The following is a 20273-nucleotide window of genomic DNA, read 5'->3' as shown; positions in this document are numbered from 1 at the left end:
TATCAGCAGCCTAGTCTACTGTGTGTGTGTGTGTGTGTGTGTGATGTACTTCTTTTTGGCCATATTTCACTGCTGCCCCCCCCCGCACACACACACACACACACACAGAGTAGGTCACCCTGACTGTTTAGAATGTACACCACTGACCAAAGCAGCAATGCAAGGTGGTGTGAACGCCAATCTGCCCACATACTCATTTTGTTTTTAGTCATTTATAAAAACATGGAACACATTTCTTAAATAAAGTAGAACAAAAAGCTTCGTTGTGAAGTCATTTATTTATTTATTCGGTTTGTTTTCCCCAATTAACTCTAGTTGTGCTTCTGTTTAAATTAACAGCACATTACCATTTAAGTTGAACCCCTACCACCCTAAAACAAATGATGCCATGATTCAGAGCAGTGCTTTCACCTCCAGGGACAAAGGATATATTGAGGGGAGGGAAGAAAAATGAGGGGGGAGGGGGGGCAAAAACAGAAACAAAAAAAAAAAAAAAAAAAAGGAAAAGGGCCCCCACCCAAAAACAGATTGAAAAGGCACAACCAGCAGTCAGAACACGGAGAAGCAGCTTCTTAGCCTGGACCCCGTCCTGAGGGCGAGACTGTGCCTGTCTGAACGGCTGCAACTCCTCCCAACATCCACCTGCTTCAGAACACAGGCCAAGTCTCACCGCTCCAGTAGGCTCCCGGTAGTGCTGCCTGTCAGCATAATTCAGGGGGAGGGGAAGGGGCAAATAATGGCAGAGGTAGGGTACAGCACCACTACTAGGACAGGACTACAGGGGCACAACTCTTCAGGAGTCCTAATTCACGCTTAGGTTCCAGCATTCACCTTCCCCTTCTCCTTCTCCAGGCCCAGGGGACAAGTATGTACAGGGAGTCCTCGCCCAAAAGAGAGGAAAACGAAACAAACAAAAAAGAACCACCATTTTCCCACTGGTATGTACAATTCTGGCCTATACATTATTTACTTCATTTGCTGCGGAAAGAGAACGGAAAGCCAAAACATACAAAAGAAAATTCTTGAACTACATCGACTCAAAACAAGGACAATGAATTGAAAAACACGTGTCCAGGACTCGTCTTTCCTTTTTTTTCCTCCCCTCTCTCACTTTAGGCTTTTCTGTAAACGCTCAAAATTGGGTTGGGTTTTTTTTTTTTTTTTTCTCAGGGATTTTAAGAACGAGCGCGGTTCTTGGACGGCACTCTCCAGTCCGCACATCCACTTCCACACTTTACCAGCAGGGAGGAGGGGAGGGGAGGGGTAGAGAGGGAGGGATGGGGTGCCAACGGGACTTCATCGCTCCCATCCTTTCCCCAGCTCATGGCCGGAACTCCAACTCATCTACGCTGATCACTTTTGATGGCATGGAGGGCAGGGGCTGCTGCAACACATCGGAGCCGAACCATTTTGCTAGACCCAGGGGAGGACTTCCTCCCCGCCGCTGGGATTGGTTCGTCCGACTGGAGCCGTGGCTCTGGGAATGAGGGACTCCCTGGGACGCTGGATGCAGAGCTGAGTAACAAACAAGCAATCGGTAAGCAATCGGTAAGTGTCAATTTATCAGAGTCAGTAAACCGGTCAAGGTATTGCAAAACTTCAGGTCACACCAGTTACACATGTGAGTGTGGCATGTTGGGGAAATTAAGTCTAATGCGTCAAGATGAAGAATACAAGAATGACTGAATTTACTGACTAGAAGGAATTCTATTCTATTGTTCTTCTATGGACAATTTGGTTGTCTACAATCCCTGACCCCAACAACAATAATAATAATAATAATAAATAAATTAAAAACACTTTACAGTAGCTTACATATACAAGACAGGAGTAAACATTACACAACCTAAATCAGTACAAAACTAAATGACACCAACTCACTACTGTAGGTTGGTCTGCAAGACAACCATTGTGCAAACCAGCTCAACACTAATTGGTTTAATCTTGGTTTACTTCACTGGAAAAAAATACTCACATGGTCTCTGCTGCTGCTGTTGCTGCTGGAGCTGCTGCTGCTGCTGTTGCAAGACTGCAAGCTGGATATGAGTGCCAGCCCGGGGGGCAAGCAAAGGGTGACCTGTAGGTCCCATTGGGTACAGGGGTTGACCTAGGAGGGCTGGGGGTAAACCCTGAAGTTGAGACAGATCCACTGCCTGGGGATAAATGCCTATGAAAAAGACCAGAAATTAGTTAAACATTTGTATGCACATAAGTAATCATGGGCTCCCTTTCCACAGGTGTGTCAAGCACCACATAGTCTGCATGCCTAATCTAGGTGCTTGATTTTATACACCTGTGGAAAGGGACATGATGAAACCCATGAAGAAAATCTCCAACAAGAGAGCCATGTAAGAACTCAAACATGCGAACTGCAGACTGACACTACTAACGGCACCGTGGTCTTTGCGTCAACACAGAGATTAGTAAACAAAAAGAAAAAATGAATTTGATCCCAAGTTGTGGTCTCAAGTCTCCCAGCAGGTAATGCACATCTAAACCAAAAACCTAGCGGTGCAGCCCTGTCTGGACAGAGCAGAGCAGCGGAGCGCGAGCTGACCTTGCAGTAGCTGGGGCTGTATGCCCTGAGCCAGCATCCTCTGGACCACGCTGGGGTGCAGCTGAGGAGGGGGCGGCCGCACCAGAGGCACATGGGAGATCAGTGGCACGGGGTAGATGGGCCGGGGGAAGTTGGAGGAGGACCCCCCTCCCGGGGACACCAGGGTGGGCGTGTGGTGCCCTGAGGAGGTGCCGCCGGCGGGCCGCTGGGAGGAGGAGCGGGGGTGTTGGGAGGAAGAGGAGGAGGAGGAGGAAACGGGGGTGGAGCAAGACTTGCCTGTTCCACCCGGAGGACATCCACCCTCTCCTCCATCCAGGCCAGGGCTTGGGGAGGTGCTTTCTGAAAGGGTGGAGAGAAATAAAAAAAATCATTTCATTCACGACCAACTACAATTTCAACTGAGTTTTACATTAAACTACAAAGCATTCAATTAATGATACCTTACATAAAAATGTTAAGCGGTCATTTTAAGCCTTGCTCTAATATAAAATAGTTACTTGGAGATCATTGTTACAAATAAAGAGGTGAGGATGACCTTTAAACTACTCTATAGAGACTGTACACCTGGAATAGTGCCATCTTCTACAGGTCTCATTACCTTCTAGTGAATTGGGTGCATCCTCTTTGCTGCCTGGTCGGCTCGTAGATTCATCTCTGGTCTTCTCCTTTGTCTCGTACATTTTACGGATGACTGATGTAGGTGTGAAGGATGGAGACAGCTGAAGGGAAGAAAGAAAAAAAAGCTCAAGCCTCCTGTGTCTGTAGAGCCAAAGACTCAAATTATTTGACATCCTGCCTCCAGTCCAAACCTGGTGGGTACGTTGGCAGTTCACTGATAAGTCCAATGTAAATGTTCAGACTAGGAATGTGGTGTGCTCACACTCACCATGCTTGTGACTGGGTTGGCAGGGGAGCTCCTGCCTGTGGTGTGAGGACCTGGTGATCGGTTCAGTCTGGGTTGTCTGCGGCAAAACAAACAGACAGACAAACAGAGCACATAGAATTTAGCCAATCTGAACACTCTTGAATTGATAAGATATGATTGAACGTCCTTTGCACTTCACACATTTACCTGTTGCGGTGGGCCTGCTGCATGATGTCGTGGGCCTGTTTGTTGTAACCATGCTGGTAAGGGTGATGTCCAGAAATGGCCAGATCCTGCTGGAAGACCAAGTCAGGCAAGTCCATTCCCACTGGTAGGCCTCTCATCTGCACACAGAGCAGTGTGTAGATATTAGATTAGGTTCGGTCACTGAGGGGTCAGGGGATAAAAAACAAAACAAACTCCAAAAGCAAAAGCAAACACACACACAGTCTACAAGACCCACAAGATGTGTGAGGATTGTGTATTTACCTGTTGAGGCTGTGTATTTACCTGTTGAGGCTGCATAGGACTAAGGGAACGATGCATCTCAACCATGCGTTCCCCCATCATGGGTGGCGGGCCCATGGGGTAACCTGTACACAACAGACCAAACACATTTTACTCATACTTCTGTAATACCAAACCTACTCTTTTACCGGAGGGTCTTGCTGTAAACAAGGGGGTGGGTAGAACCTCCGGTGGGAGAAGAGATGTGTATTTTTCAGATCAATATTTAAGTTGCAAAGTTTTGGGAGTTTTCGTTACGGAGCTCAGGAACAACATGTGCTGTACTCAAACTTTAAAAAGCCCTCCCATCCCATTTGTTGAAGTGGAAGTCGCTCCCACTTTTGATGCAAGGCCCCATGGGACGTAGAAAACTTGTGAAGAGAATTATAGTTATTTCAGTGAATGAAAAGACAACTACACCATGATGAATGAAGAATGGCCTATATGTGACTGTAGTTCAAATCAAAGCAAAGCTTGAATCAAGACTGAGTTTAGCACGCCAAGAATCATTAGTAATGAAATGGCTTACATAATGTTAGCAGTGATGAGCAATTTTCATAGAAAAACAAATGCAAGAATAAGCCATGACTACTTGATTCACATGTATGGTTAACACCTTTTGGTCCCATGGACATGCAAAAAGCACACACAGCAGAAGACGTTCAGGGTACGAATACTCTGCAGGTTACTTTAATACTCCTGCCACAGGTGAAACATATCCACTGAAAAACAACTCCAGTTCAAGTGCTAAATAATTTTTTACCAGTTGTTGGTTGTATGAAGTAGTCCTGTATCTGAGTTCTCTGAGGAAAAAGTGGAGGAGAGGGGCCCCTCCGGTGGACCATTGCAGGGGCTCCAGGTTGGGCAGGGGGTCCCTCGTGGTTTCCCAACAGGCTGCTGAGTAGGGCTGGGGAGCTGCTTCGGGGGTGTGTAGGTACATGGTGTGTAGGTACATGGCCACCCATCAATTCCTGAAACCGACAGCAGCCAGAATTGTGTCAGGGTGGTAAACAAGCTTTAAAAACAGCCTCTTTGGAATGTCTTTGCGAAGTCTTTACAAACACACCGGCTCCTCACCTGGAAAATGTTGTTCTGTTGTGCTGTAGGTACCTGGGCTTCAGGGAGCGGCATCACAGTGGGCTCAGGCTGCTGCTGGAGCTGAAAAGGAAACAAGTGTAAGTACGACAAAACCTAATGGCACACATTTAAAGGAATATTTCGGTATTTTACACTTGAAGCCCGTTTTCTGTATTGCCTAGCATGAAAACGAGTGTTTGACACCAAAATCTCGACGATTGAGCCTGTTTAAATGTGCAGCTCACAGAGTGGTAAATGTGCAGCTCACCGAGTGGTTACTGGTCTTCAACGATCTTCTGTAGCAAGTTCAGCAGCGAAATACAGATTCTGTCATCTTTTATCATGATTTTTCGAAATCCCGGAAGTACTTTTTCAGATACCTCACAACTGTGTGTGCCTAATATAACACAACAGAATTTGAATTTCACTGTGAAACTATACAGGAATACTATACAGTGAAGCTATAGAGGATCGTTGAAGACCTGTAACCACTCTGAGCTGCACATTTTAAAAAACGAACATTTAGGGGTGTTTTAAGGACAGAATAGTCCACGCACAAAGCGAGCAATGTTAAAGCCATACAGAGCTCCATTCTAAAGCTGCCAAATTCCACAAACAGGCTCAATCGTTGAGATTTTGGTGTCAAACACTCGTTTTCATGCTAGGCAATACAGAAAACGGGCTTAAAGTGTAAAATGGCGAAATATTCCTTTAAAAAAAGTACTGGAAGTTACGCTGTCCGTCACACTGCACACTACCGTAAAGGGAGCAAGCACTGGAAGCACGATGGCAAACAGACCGAAGGGAGAGCGAGGAAGGGGAGAAAAAAAAAAAAAAGGATACACTAAAAAGTGAGCAAAACAAATGTATGCCCATCGAATCTTCTACTGCACACAAAAAAATGTCCAACTGCAGCACTGGCGTGATGGCAAGGAGTCGCGATGGTACTAAAGGCACGGGGGCAGCAGCAATGCAGGGCTAGTAGGCGATGGTGGTCCATGCGGGCATGCAGCTAAGGTGAGTGGCGTGGCGTGGCTGAAATTGGACAAGCGGCTGCCACTTACGTTGGGCTGGTTGGGCAGAGTGCCACTTGCCTTCATGCTGCTGACCAGCTTGTTGAAGGCGGACATGTCGGAGTCCCGGGGGCGTGCGATTCGGGGTTGACCGCCAGTCAGGGCCTGCTCCAGCTGTTCAGCCATGAAGGGCGTTCCACAGCCGCCACGGGGGGCCTGCGGCTGCTCGGACTCCACCTTGAGGCCCTTCAGACCCCCTTCCACCTCTTCCAGGGACAGCACCACACCAGTGTTGGCTAATCAAGGCAAGACAGGCAATCATCAACATACATGATCCGTATAGAATCCAAGTATACATACACAGACAGACAGGTAAGACCGTTTTCTGAGGTACTATATTGTAGCGAAATGAAGCATTTGCACAATGACCTGTATCTGAAAATTTTTACTTACCTCAAGATTCCAAACATTATATGTTACCATTCAAAGCGAAATCAGTTGTTTTGCGCACAACGTGATTTTGAGAAAAACAATAACAAACTTCCGGGTTAAAATGTTGAATTTCACGTTTTCGCATAATTCGACTGTATACAGTCTACAGTTTCATATCGTGAACGCATTTCACGGAAAAACATACGTTTTGACTGTTAAACCCAGCGAAGATTCAACACATTTGCTGTCATTCCCGTTGTGCACGCGCCGCTTAAAAAGGTGATTTCTCCTCTTCTGGCATATCGTGACAGGAGAACCATGTCAACTTTGGATGCTGTTATCTTAGCGATAGTTTGTGTAATACCCTCGATATACATATCGTTGGAAAGCTTAGTTTATGGCCGTTCACGTGAGCACAATAACTTAATTTAATAAATTTTACCGAAACAACTGGTTCCGCTTTACAGGGTCACATATATAGTATGGAACTCAATCATTGTTTACAACAACATCCTTTAGTCTTTTAAAACAAACTTAATGTAGACAATACATTGCAGGAGCTAATCAGGAAGCAGGCAGGTCAGTCAGGTGCAATAGCTGAGGTGTAATGGGGACAATTCCCAGAAAGCCTAGTAATATGCTTTAGGTCACACACTGGTTGTTTCCAGTGATGTACTTTCTCACTTCTTTTCTGGACCAGTTTGTCACAAGTCCTGCCTTATATTATTTCTACCTGTGCAGGTACCTTTGAGTCCATCACTAAATTATCTGATCTACCTGGCTGCCAATTAGGATGAGCTGGTTTACTAAATGGTTGGATCTAATACTTGGCAGGACTTTTACTTTCTGAACCTGGGATGTCCGCCTCCAGTTTCACACAAAGTTCTTGAATTCATTTTGACCACAAGGACATGATACCATTGTTCTTTGCTGTGCCCTACAGCAGCCTGGACTGTGTGATCGTGGCCCCTTAGCTGCAACATGGTAACAACGCTGATGACCTAGCATGCAAGTTATGAGGTGCGTTTGTGATGCCTAAGATTTTAGATGAACAGCCGCAAAAGCATTTTTAGCAGCCCTAGACTTCTCTCCTAAAACAGGAATTCGGTCAATTTGGGTCATACTCCCATCAACTACTACCATGGTCCCCTTCGGCTCTCCAAATAGGCTAATACACTACTAACAAAAAGTCAGGAATATTCGGATTTCGGGTGAAATTTCAGGATAAACCTAAAATCCACTGTAACCTCCGGCGGTGGACATTACTTGAGTACATTTACTCAATTTCTGTACCTAAGTCGCTTTTTCATGTATCTGTACTGTACGCAAGTATTTCTATTTTGTTAAACTTCTAAGCCAAATATATCATGTCAGAATACGTGTGCTTACTTTCTTCATCCACCACTGAACCTCAGGTGAACCTTCTCTCAATTAACTTTTGAATGTGAATGTCCTACAGTTCATTGTTTCAGTAGTTTCTGTACTGAAACATTAATTAATAGCCAGATATCCCCATCTTTCTGTGTGTAGTGTATGTCCCACTGCACCCTTGGTCAGGTGACTGGTTAATACTGTATATTGTGACAGGGACAATAGGCTACAAAGTGAAACCAAATTCTAGCATCTGCATTCTGAGCCAGATCAGGATAATCACGCAGGATTCCTAACACACGGTGACCCTCTAGCTTGAATAGATGTACAGAAGGCCAGTACTTTTTATGCTATGAGAGAAAATATGAACGCAGACGGATGGACCAGAGTATAATTAATACAACATTCTTCCCCCCCTTACCAGGAGACCAGGGTGAAATATTAATACGCGCTGCACTTATAATGAAGCCTGGACACGTAGAGAGGGTACTCACTACTCTCCTTCAGACGGGCCTTGTTGGCAGACAGGCTGGAGAGGAGCGGCTTCAGGTCAATCTTGGCATTGTGCAGCAGCTGCAAAATGTCCACTTTTTCACGGCTATCCCCGGAGCCGATGGGGGTGAAGTATGGCGCTGGTCCTTGAGTGGGAGAGCTGCAGCGTGGGTCCAGCCCTGTAGGGGAAAGCCACACATGGAACCCGCAGTACAGTGCCCAGATCAACAAGGGTGATTAAGATCAAGGTGACGTTAGAAATGGGTCGATGTGATTTTAATATGCAATCAGGATTAAGTCATTGCTCAAATGCACTTCTGGGCAGCAATGTTCATAGTACTGACCAATTCTTTGCTCCAAAATGTTACAGAAATGCACATGGAGACCGCAACATTTACAGGATCTTTTAATAAATGTTTAGACTGTATTTGCAATTTCACCAACCAAAAAAAATGTTAGGAGGCACAATGAAAAGTTTTGTTTTTTTTGGTAAGTATACCCGAGTTTGTCTACAGTGCTAACACATTATTTTGCTGTTGACCTTGGTATCAAAAGTAACTTATGATTACTGTGTCTGTGTCAAAGTGTGAGGGATCCTACCTGCCAGTCTCTCCAGTTCCTCGTGTGGGGTAGAGCGCAGACTGCTGGAGCGGGAGCCCGACGGGCTCATATTAGTGAACCAACGACTGAAGCGGCTGGCCGACACCGGACCCTCACCCAGAACATCCTCGATCATCTGAAGGACAGAGGATGAGCAGCATCAGTACAGAGCCTTTGAAGGGAGTTGAATTGAAAGCTCCAGAGATACTGGCACTCACTTGCCAGTAGAGAAAGGATGCAGCCCTTTACCCCCTACAGAGAAAACTAAAGGCTGGAGTTTGGGTTTACGGTAAAGCGGTTAGTTTGAGAGCGAGGAAGCGTCATCATCCCCCCCCCCCCCCCCAAGCCTTACAAGACGAAGGGGAAATATAACTCATGCTTCCAAAAAAAAAAAGTTTTTGTGCAGCTATACTCTAAAGATGGGCATACATTTGTATCACCAAGCCACTCAAAACTGAAGACAAATTTAAGAGAAAGCCCAAAGGATCAGTAAAATATGAAGAGCAATCCAACAGGACAGCAACAGAGATGCAAGACATTTCTCTGAAACCAGGACACCAAGTGCCCAAAGATGTGTCAAAAATGTAACACCATAGAAGTCACCGTCACACCCAATCTCATTCTGGAAATGTCCTAACCACAGAGTGCTATCCTGCTTAAGACACCACACAGCTATAAATGGGTTGAGATCATTTATACATCTCCACATGCATGCACGTCTAGAAAACTAAAAGGTAATTGCCTTCACAAACTGTAAGGTGTGAAGTTTGACCATGTCTGCCTTTCATTTACTTTTATTGCCAATCATTTGGAGATGTGTAGGTCTTTTGAGTGCAACATGCCTGCGTTTTTTTTTTTACTGGGAAAAGTAGGTACCGTAGGTAAAGTCCAGCAGATGCAATTAATTCAAATAAACAAAACAGATCCTATGAATAAACATCAATGAAGAAAATAACATAATTCCCAACCATACTGCCTGGAAATATATAAATTGAGCCAGCCAGTCTCAGCAACTGTTACCCACATCCCAATCCTCAGCCTTACCGAGGCCAGCCCAGGCATGAAGAACTCATTGAAGTCAAAGTCTCCTGAGGTCTGCTCTGGAAGGACCTCTGAACGGGGCACTTCCTGGTCAGCTCCTGATCCCTGTGCCAGCTCTGGTTCCTCTGACAGTCCCCCGTTGCACTCCACTGCTTTGGAAATAAATACATAATATTATAAAAAACTAAATTAAAAACACCATTATGAAAAGAGGTAAAAGAAAAAGGACATTCACTAAAATAGGCCCTTGAGAAATCAGATATGTAACGGATTTAACATAAAATTAATAAATAAATAGAATAAAGGCCTGTTCGTAAGAAATACTGCGACTGACCGGTGCAACATGCCTCATGTTAACATAACATAACAGAACAAAAAGTGAGGCTTCTAAGAAAACCAGGCGTGAGTTAAAAATAATTATAACTTTTGGGGTCACGTTTTTGACTATGTTTTTTCCCTTTAGGTAAGTCAGGGAGTCAGCTATTTAGATATATCCAACAAGTCATTGCAACAACACTTACACAATCAATTTCTACCACCTAAAAGGAGCAGTTTGACCAGTGAGTGCTTAGCAAATTCTCACCCTCTTTTATGGAATCACTCTTCTTTCGAGAGCGCTTTGGTCTGCGTTTGTCCTCCTCTAAGATTTTGTCATCAAAGCCGATGAGTTCAATGGTTTCCGACTGACTGGTGGGGCCACCAGAGAACCACTCTGGCTCTTCCTCGGCATACGAGTCATTCCTTCTTCTCTCGCTAAACACACGCTTGTCCCCAAAGTCCCTCTGAGGATACAGGCGAGTTAAGTTAAGACATGCAATCATTCATACTCATTTCTGCACTATAGGCAGATGCAGGAAGAGCAAATACAGAAAAGTGCTGTGAGAAAGTCACTTTGCCGGTTATGTCGATTGCGCCGTACATACACCATGTATGAACAGAAAGACTATACAGAATGTGAACAACTAGTCTCACATTTTCTGTAGACTGCACAATTAATCAATTTTTAATTGAACTTGCAATGAATACAAAAAGCACTGAGATGCTGTTATGTTGCATTATTAATTGATTTTAGGTAATTGTATTTGTTGCATCCTCCTTGTGTCACACCTAATGAAACTACCTGTAGGCATGTACACCAATCAGAGGTAGTTCAACACAAGCTTCATTTCAATATTCCAAATTTCTGACTGTCAAAAATTATATCACAATATCAGTCAGATATTTTCCCCAAAATCATGCAGCCCTACTGTAGACTACAACCAAAAAGAGTTATCTTGAAGAGCCTCTGAACACACACCCTGAATCTCTTGTCTTTGTAGTCCCTCTCTCGCTCCTTGTCAGGGCGAAGGTCTCGCTCTGTGCGCAAGTCCCGCTCAAAGGTGCGGGCAGCCATGATGCGGCCACTGCCAATGCGACGGCCCCCGAGCCTCAAACTCTCATTCTCCTTGTTCTCCAGTGGGCTGACGGGTCGCCGTGCCATTGATGGCAATGCCGCATTGCCTTGGCAACCACCTCCAAAACTGCGTCGCTGCGGACTGAGGACCACCTCCAGGTCATCCTCCTTCAAACGCTCTCGAGGGTCTAGGGAGACACAGTCATGGGGATAATGAGGCCTGTACCTTGGAGAACATGCTGGGCCCATAGCTTGGCAAGATGGCAAAAACATTATTTTTTTTAATACCAATGATCACAGTACACTTTTCCTCATAGCAGGATAGCAGTATTTGAAACACAAAACAGCAATGTCTATTGTAGCAAACCTACAATCTTATAATCAGCCTTGGGAATAAAATGGCCCATATTAGAAGATATCTAGCACAGCTTTCAAAGATTGACTGCCAGTGATCAGAAGGAGGGTTTGAGTCACAGTCTGTGTTTGGCATCACATTCAATCTTTCAGTGCGTTTTTCCTCGAGAAAACATCATTCACGTCACTTCATGTGGGAATATAATAAAGATTTTGCTAACATAGTTCCCCAGTTGGGCGCTCGTTGTCACTTTGGTCGCCACACTGTAGTTCATTTGCGGTCCATACGGACTTTCATGTCCAACAATTTAATGTGAACTTCGGAATTTGCAGTTTGTGTCACTTGAAAGTCGCATATCCTTTCACAAGCATCTTACGGCATATCTTTAATTACACTTACCCCCCATTCTGAGTTTATCATCAAAATTGCACACAGCCTTTTTAAAAGGAGTGTGTGACCGAATACTGACTTACAGTAATTTCCCGCATATAAGCCGCATTGTATATAAGCCGCAGGACAGTGTTTTATGCAAGTTAAAAGAAACAAAACCATATAAACTCCATATTAACTGCTCCCCTGTATTAACCTCATAGCTGAAGAAATTTAGCAAAATCAATGTATAAGCCACGGCTAATAGTCGGGAAATTACGGTATGATCAAGTGCCTGACCTCTTCACAACAAAGCAGAGGCCCAGTAGATATTTTTGGTATCAATAGATTGACTGCGATTAACTGCCAGAGCTGGGCAAAGGGTAGAATGTACGTTTTTAGACATTATATATTAGGATAAATGTGTATCACACACACACAAGGTCTATGTTTATTCACGAAAATCTTTACATGTTCATATCCTCGAGAGTCTTCAGCTTTCATATGGTATATGGCTTTACTATGGTAGTCTATGATAAGCTGCCAAACAAGGCATGAGAGAGTGCTGAGAAGGTGTGGGAGGTACAGTAGGTCACCCGGGAACTGGGTGCCCGGTAAGAGGCTACGCAAATACAGTTGTTTATTTATAATTAGTCAGCGTATGCTTTAACCTTTGTTGAAGCATCCATGTTTTTCACACATTCCAACGGCAAAGCACACGCACACAATCACAGGGGCGGTCTCTAATATTCCCAGGTGGCACGAGCGCCGTGGCCCCGTTTGTTGAGATTTGCACATTTTAAAGGGGTAATTTCAATGTCTGAGATTTGCATATGAGGGAGGAAGCAACCGTGTTTCCGGTTCACGGTAGCTTTACTGAATAAAGAGAGTTTTATGCATGGCCAGAAAGCCAAGGTAAAACCGGTCTTTCACTCCATGTCTGCTTTAACGGCATTTAAACCACTGTGTGCATACATTACAAAGAACACATACGAAAACTATGGGCAGTGCAGGTACTTACCAGCAATCCTGCGTTTAAGCGGCACCCTATCATCTGTGTAATCCTTCCTGTGACCCTCAACAGGGGAGTCGCGGTCTGAGGAGGGGTAGAGTGAGGCGTGCCATTTCTCTGGGTCCCACACACCATCACTGCACAACCAAAATTCAGGTTAGTCAGCAGGTTAGACGGTCATCATGGTACAACAATACCTCAGGCTCCCATTCCTACTTGATATGCAAAAATTACACCCAGACATGCATATAGCACCTTTTAATGGCTACACAAATGCAAGACCATTAGTCTTAAACTTGAAATTAACTATCACTTGCGAAGCAAAGTTTCCGAAGACATTAGCTAGATTGTTTTTTTTTACTATTCCAGTGCGTTCAATACAATCCAGCCGGCACTATTGAGGGGGAAGTTGGAAGGAGCTGGGGTTGACCGTCATCTAGCTGCCTGGTTGGTGGAAGCTGCCTCACCAACAGACCACAGTACGTGAGGCTACGTGGCTGTGAGTCGGATGTGGTGGTCTGGAGCACAGGGCCCCCCACAAGGCACAGAGCTCTCCCCTTTCTCTTCAGCTTGTACACTTCACTTTCAAACAACACAGACAGCGGTCGTCTCCAGAGATTCTCTAATGACACAGCCAGGAAGAGGCTAAATAAGATGGCTCTGCCCTGGGCAGCCAAGTAGAGCCTGTTGAGGTGGTTGAGGAGAGGAGGGTGCTGGACAAAGTGTCATCCATTCCATCATGACTAATTGCTCTCATCCTCTCCATGAGACAGTGGCTGTGCAATGCCGTCCTTTCAGTCCTTTCTACTACACCCATAATGTAAGAAGAGACACTTTTGCAGGTCTTTTATTCAATCTGCCATTAGAATGTATCCCACCAGTGTCATGAAACTCAAATGTTACTTAGTTTTGTCATCACTTCTGGACTTCAATACTAACATGTGCATTCTCCACTGTACGTGACATGAAGATTTCCCCAGCATGTATGTGAAGGACCACTGGCCTCAACTTCTTTGCAAAACCCTGTGTATTTCTATGCTCCTACGGCATGTTGCAATCACACAACACACAAATGTAACACAATCATTAATCAATGATGATCATGAAGGTTTACATGCTACATGTAGGATTTAGTCTCTTCCACTTTGGCCTAATGTTTTGGTTGCTTCTGCGAGGGAGTAGAGGTAGTAGTTTGACAAATGTATTTCCCCACAATCTGCTTGGGGTGGGCAGTATGAAATCATTGGGTTCACTAACAGACATTGCCAGTCATTGTTCTTTTACAGGGGAGAAAGAACCTACTAAAATGGTTGAAATATGAGTGTTTGTTGCTGAGGGAGAAAGAAAACATCAGCTATGAATAGAAGTTATACAGACCTGTCATATTTGTCAGAGAGACACTCTGGTCTTTCATTGGAAATGGGAAATTCCTTTATTTCCAGTAGCTCTTCCTGTAGAAACAAAAACAAACAGACTTAACAGCATACAATAGTGAGGACAAGCTGAACAAGACATTCCAAATTCCAAGATAAAAAGGATTTTAAAAATTTGAGATGACCGTATGATGGCTACTAATGTTGAAAGTTCTAGAGTCAAAGATATACCGCAACAGACCACTCATTTTTTGACACATCAAGATGCTGATCACATAGCATGATTATTGGACAGGTGTGCCTTGATCTGGTCACAATAAAATGTGCCGTTTTATTACCCAGACACAAATGACCCGTTTTGAGGGAACATGCAATTGACATATAGCGACTGCAAGAATGTTGACAGGGGATGTTGCCTGTGAGCTGACCGTTCCATTTCACTACCACAAGCGGTCAGAACTTTGCTGTCTGAGAATTTGGTCGTATTTCGAACACATCTGGTTCCTTCGATCGATAGCTGACGCACCAGTTAATTTGCAAATGCAACTGCAGATCATGAACATCTCAGGAAGTTATCCCAGGTGGTCATCGGCCACACCAGAGTCTTGGTCTCACCGCAATTCGTAAAATGACTTCAGCAAATGCTCACCGTTGGAGGATTACGCCAATTTTGGACAAGTGTTTTTCTACAGATAAATCCTGGCTTACACTATAGCCGGGGGGGCAATATATTGGAAAAGCTGGCTAACCTGAGGCCCAGATACAATTCTGAAGTGTTTTTCCAAACTTCTGTTGATTCGGTTGTCACATTCTCTTCTATGAGTTAATTCTGGGTTATAAGAGGGGTATTTCACAAAAGAAGACTTAAGACTTCCAAGATAAGTGATAAAGTGAGGCTTGACATCTGGTCATCCCTGCTCAACGCGATGAATACGAGTGTCAAGCCAGGTGTAAGTAAATCAGAATGTGCGCATTCTCGTTTCTCCCCCAAAGAACTCATGGTTGGAGCAAAAAAGATGAAAAAAGTGAACCGCTTTTGATACTAATAAAGTTTTCCTTTTTTGAATAGGGAATCATTAGCCTGGTCCTATTATACTCTTGTACATTCATAATGTACAGAGAGTCTGGCCACTTTCCATTGCCAAGCGTGAACTTCCTTGAATGCGGATACTCTGTTGGATCTGCCCAGAACCACTCAGATCTGCCATAACCAATCGCTAAAGTTTGGTTGTGACGCGACATGCTCAAACTAGTGCACAACCTGAACGTCATCGTTCTCAGCTACTCCCTCTGTTCGCTGAGACACACATAGTATGACTATATACACCTTTATTTTGTCTTAAAACCAAATTAGTTGAAAACTTCGAAAAATTGCCCCTCCACTTCCAAACTACTACAGTGGGCTATTCATCAAACGTCTATCAACAAAAGAAGCAAACAACGTGCATGTTATTAATTATAAGGCAACCATAATTAAAATAACAATATGGTATTGGGCAGACAATCTGTTGTGTTTTGCGAGTAAATGCATGTAGCAAATAATCTATAAATGGAATAAAGCTCTTACAAAATTGCATGAAGGTCTGATTTGAGTGACAGCTAACTGAACCAATCAGATAATATAATTACCATTAGAATTAATTTAGCTTAATTCCCAATGGCAACTTATGTGGCATCTCTTTTGTGAAACCAAGTTAAGACTAAATTCATCCAGGATAACCAAAGAATCCCAGCTTAATCCCTTATCTAGGTTTTGTGAAATACCCCTCTGTTAAGTGTGGCTATTTCATTGTTGATAAAACACTGATTTGTGTTGCAAGATGTCAGATATATCAGAGAGTATGAACAAACAGTATGTACAAATGTACATTTACAGTTATTCATTTAGCAGACACTTATCAAAAGTGACTTACAAAAATAAGGAACTACATTTAACCTACAATGTAGTTTAATACTACATCAGTCAATACCATCATCCGAAGATACTTTTTATCAATACAAAAAATTGACAGATGTTTAACAATGCAAGTGTATATCTATCAATGTCAAAATTAGAGGCAACTATTCACCACCATCCTGGAGGTAAGAATCACAACATGTTGGGGCATTCCTTGGCATTCTACCACAACTAAATTCCACAAACATTACCACTCTTGCTGGACTTGAAATAAACACTTCTGCCTTTGTAATGAACTTGATGCCCTGGGACAAGACCAGATTTAGGTGAAGGTTATAACAGTGGACAAACATTGTACAAGGATCCACTTTAGCCTGCAAGGCATTTAGATCTGAGGCCACCAAAGAAACAATTATAAGCTTATGCGATAGGTTTTCTCTCTTTTTTCCCCCTTTTCTTTGATCAGTCATGCATGTTGTGTCTGTCCAGAAGACTATATTTGTAACTATCATTATTTTAACAGGCTAGGCCGTTAAATGTAATGCATCTTTAAAGAGGATTATCCTCTCCATCCTCAATGGAGGGACCATTACCATCATAAAGAGAGCTAGATAGTTATTTCACCACTGCCACTAAATCAGGGGAGCAAACTCATCAGAAGAAGGTGGAGGTTGACTTGGCAGACATTTTATCCAAAGGGACAGGGGTTTGGGAATCAAGCTAGGGCCAACCAAATGTCAGATGGTGATCCCACCGCTCCAGCATGAATGCGTAAAAAGGTAACCGTGCTTCCTTGTCCTCCTGGTCACATACCTGCTGCTCTACCTAAGGTGTGTTCGTATTCGGCAAGCCGCAAGCATTTAGCAACAAAATCAATTTAATTACATAGTTTTCAATTGGAATGTCCTGACAATACGCAAAGCCAAGCAGTGCTCTTCAACACAATGTAGGACTCCGACGGCCCCTTTATCTTTTTTGCTTTGTCCCTCATGTTACTCTGCTATTTTCATTGAAAATATGACAATAGCAGGGCATATTTAACAGCTTCAATGTGCACAGAGAGCATTCAATGCTACGCAAGTCTCGCTCACTTGGATGCTTAGGATTCCCTGTTAATGTCCTTTTGGCAGCTACTTTTTATTACATCCAGTCAATACTGTTGTGCTAGTTTAAAGATAAAAATAGGCCATTGGGCATATTAACTAGGCTCAAAATGTCCACGCAACTCATAGACAGGAGTGCAGTGCAGTGCATTATTATGGTTTTCAGATATTTGAACTCAAATCCCAGCCTGGGTGCTCCACCCACATTTTCACCTGATGTTGGCGACCAATCACAGAACAGGGGAGAAAGCAAGACCATGATGAGCTATGCACAGACGAATTTGATAGACATCCGTGGCGCCCAATGAACGGATCTGGTTGCCAGACCACGTCTCATTTGAGAAGTGGTAGGCGCTAGCCAGGCTACTCAAATCCTGCATTTTAAAACCTACACAATAGTTTTACTAATGAAACCACCACCATCTCTATGGGTGGGGTGAAATGCCAGAGGGGACATGCGGTCAGAATATATGGGCTATTCTGCATACAGTGGACTATAGGTTTTAAAAACTTGTCTTGATTACACATACTTTTATCAAGCTTTATATCTGGTCTCAGTAGGTTCAGGGTACAAGATGTAACACAGTGAAATCAGGCTAAGGCACAGTCATGTACACTACACAGAGAACAAAGACAGCCACCACATTCTTAAACATAAAAGGGGTCTGGTTCTCTGTAACCACACAGAAAAAGAAACTAAAGCCTAATGACTGCATGACTTAGTTGGGGGAACCAAATCTGTACCTGCAACAGCGGTCAGGTCAAGCACACATACCTTGGTATATCTGTAAGCAGATGGTCCTGTATCAGACTCCTTGGCAAGATCAGCTGGACTGTCAACATTCTCCTTTTCCTCCACACAGACATCCTTCTCCATGACTGCTGTGGGAGGTCAAGGTTTGCTTCTGACTCAGATTAGCTCAACAGCTGTGGAGGAGAATTGACAGAAGGCAACTCAGTCTAGGGGGTCTTCTGCACCAGCAGGGTTTTCATTACAACTGACCATTTGGAAGAGTAATATTACCTCAGCTCAGAGCAAATTAAGGATTTGTTTGGACATTTGTGCGACCAGGGTGGGATGAAATGTGGTCTTAGATGTGGTCTTAATGGTTGGTTTAACAAAAATGTATGAATTAATGTGACCAAATTCAGCCACCAACTATGAATTAGTTAAACAATATTTTAAAAAGCGACCAAATTACACCAAATCCTTGAATGCTCATCCCATGATGCCCCAGATGTAATGTATCCGAATAACTGAGGATGCGCTCAGGATGAGAAAAAGCTCATGTTCAGGCTGAAATAAATCCAACAGCCCACACAGGCGTCAGTATTACATCCAATCCCTGACTTGCCACCGTGGTGTTTTAACTGACGGTAATTATAAGTTATACGCAACAGCGTCGAGTAGTTCCATCAAGGTCCAGTAGAAAAGGCAAGCTCTGAAACTAATGTTAACGCTCATTACTTGCTTGCACTAACACCACTGACAACTGTAAACATGTGTTAGCAAGCTAACGGTAACGCTAACTTAATCAGCTATCGTTAGTGAATACAAGACCTTCGAGAAATAACCAAGCGTTTGTATTGGTTAACTGTTTATCGCCAGATATGCTAACCCGTTCAAGTAAATGTTTCGTAAGGCAATTAACCAACTTGGCCTATTTAGCCAAGTGTAGCTAAGCATTAACAAGCGCTAATAAGCTCGTATCAATTACTAAAACGGGCTACCAAGTAAGTAACGTTATCGTCAACGTTGATGTCTTGTTGACTGGGTCGCTAGCTAGTTTGCTAGGTAGCTAGCACAAAAATGAAAGCCAATTTAAAACCAGTAGCTGCTAGTACCTAGCAAACACCGGCTATGTTAGCAAAAACAAACCGAGACGTTGACAGTTAAGCAAATCACGCAACTAAAACAGCAAATCCCCACAACGAAATTTGTCACAGTAAAAAGGGAATGGGAGACTTCAACTTAGACTCTCAAACTTAATAATGTTAACCATAGTTCATAGGGAAGGGAACCTAGCATTGGGTAGTTGGCTAACGCCAGTACAGACAGCCATGATAGATAGCAATGAAACTTACCTTAAGTTTAGTTATGCGCCCCTCTCCCTGTGTCAAACTGCTGTTTAATGGCAAACACTCGTTAACTTCGCGTCAAACACGCTGTGACCTATCCAACTTTTCGCAACGATAACTCCTCTTTCTCGCAATTAAACCAAAGAACTTTCCACAGCAAACGCCGAAAGCGTCACTAGCTAGGAACGCTAGCGACAGCCAAGTTAGCTCGCTAAAGTAAGCACACAACTCGATATCCTTTCCCACTGTGTAATTCAACCAGGCCTATTAGACTCCCGACGTTTCCCAAAGCTCACTCCAGTCTTCGGAGAACAGAGATAAATCAGCTCGCTTTATTATTAATCGCAAAACGCACGGAGAAGGATGGTCGCAACAAAGCAAACTCGTAGCTGATAAAAAGTTAGCTTGTTGGCTAACGGTCTGTAAAATCTAGCTAGCTAGCTAGCACCCACAGACCACTATGGCTGCAAGCTAGCTAGCTAGCTGGTTAACAAACGCGTCTTTAGTTAACGTTATAAACTTTCTGAAAAATAAACCAAAAGGAAATAACACTAAGCATTTGTATGTCGACGGAGAAAAACGTTCCACGCTCGCGAAAATGCTGACTGTCCCAACAAGACTGCAATAAACGCTACCTTAGGATACTTTACTATTCTCTGTTTCCTCTCTGCCAGTCACACAGCGGCGATTTTGATCACTCACTGCATCCGAGAGAAGGCCCTCTGAAGGATTATATA

At 43.6% G+C, this 20273-nt stretch overlaps 1 protein-coding gene across 4 annotated transcripts; it reads right to left on the bottom strand.

Annotated features, from left to right (window-relative positions):
- Positions 1 to 268: 268 nt before the first annotated feature.
- Positions 269 to 20253, bottom strand: eif4enif1 (eukaryotic translation initiation factor 4E nuclear import factor 1). Of its 4 annotated transcripts, none has more exons than XM_062546168.1 (19): positions 19543 to 20253; positions 18233 to 18384; positions 14462 to 14535; positions 13094 to 13221; positions 11253 to 11536; positions 10539 to 10737; positions 9959 to 10107; positions 8915 to 9050; positions 8317 to 8493; positions 6071 to 6315; positions 5007 to 5087; positions 4693 to 4900; positions 3912 to 4015; positions 3630 to 3766; positions 3444 to 3519; positions 3156 to 3276; positions 2558 to 2896; positions 1976 to 2167; positions 269 to 1515 (listed from the first exon to the last, which is right to left on the bottom strand). In XM_062546168.1, exons 2-19 carry the CDS (start codon positions 18332 to 18334, stop codon positions 1322 to 1324), a joined length of 2946 nt encoding a protein of 981 aa, XP_062402152.1. In that variant the 5' UTR covers positions 18335 to 18384; positions 19543 to 20253; the 3' UTR covers positions 269 to 1321. The 4 variants fall into 4 exon arrangements, with proteins under 4 accessions (XP_062402152.1, XP_062402154.1, XP_062402153.1 ...); XM_062546170.1 differs by having other exon boundaries at positions 3933 to 4015; XM_062546169.1 differs by having other exon boundaries at positions 9959 to 10104.
- Between the last annotated feature and the right edge of the window lie 20 nt (positions 20254 to 20273).

Source organism: Sardina pilchardus, chromosome 9 (genome assembly GCF_963854185.1).
Source record: "Sardina pilchardus chromosome 9, fSarPil1.1, whole genome shotgun sequence".
In the NCBI taxonomy this organism is placed as follows: Eukaryota; Metazoa; Chordata; class Actinopteri; order Clupeiformes; family Clupeidae; genus Sardina; species Sardina pilchardus.
This window is presented reverse-complemented; position numbering and strand designations above follow the sequence as displayed.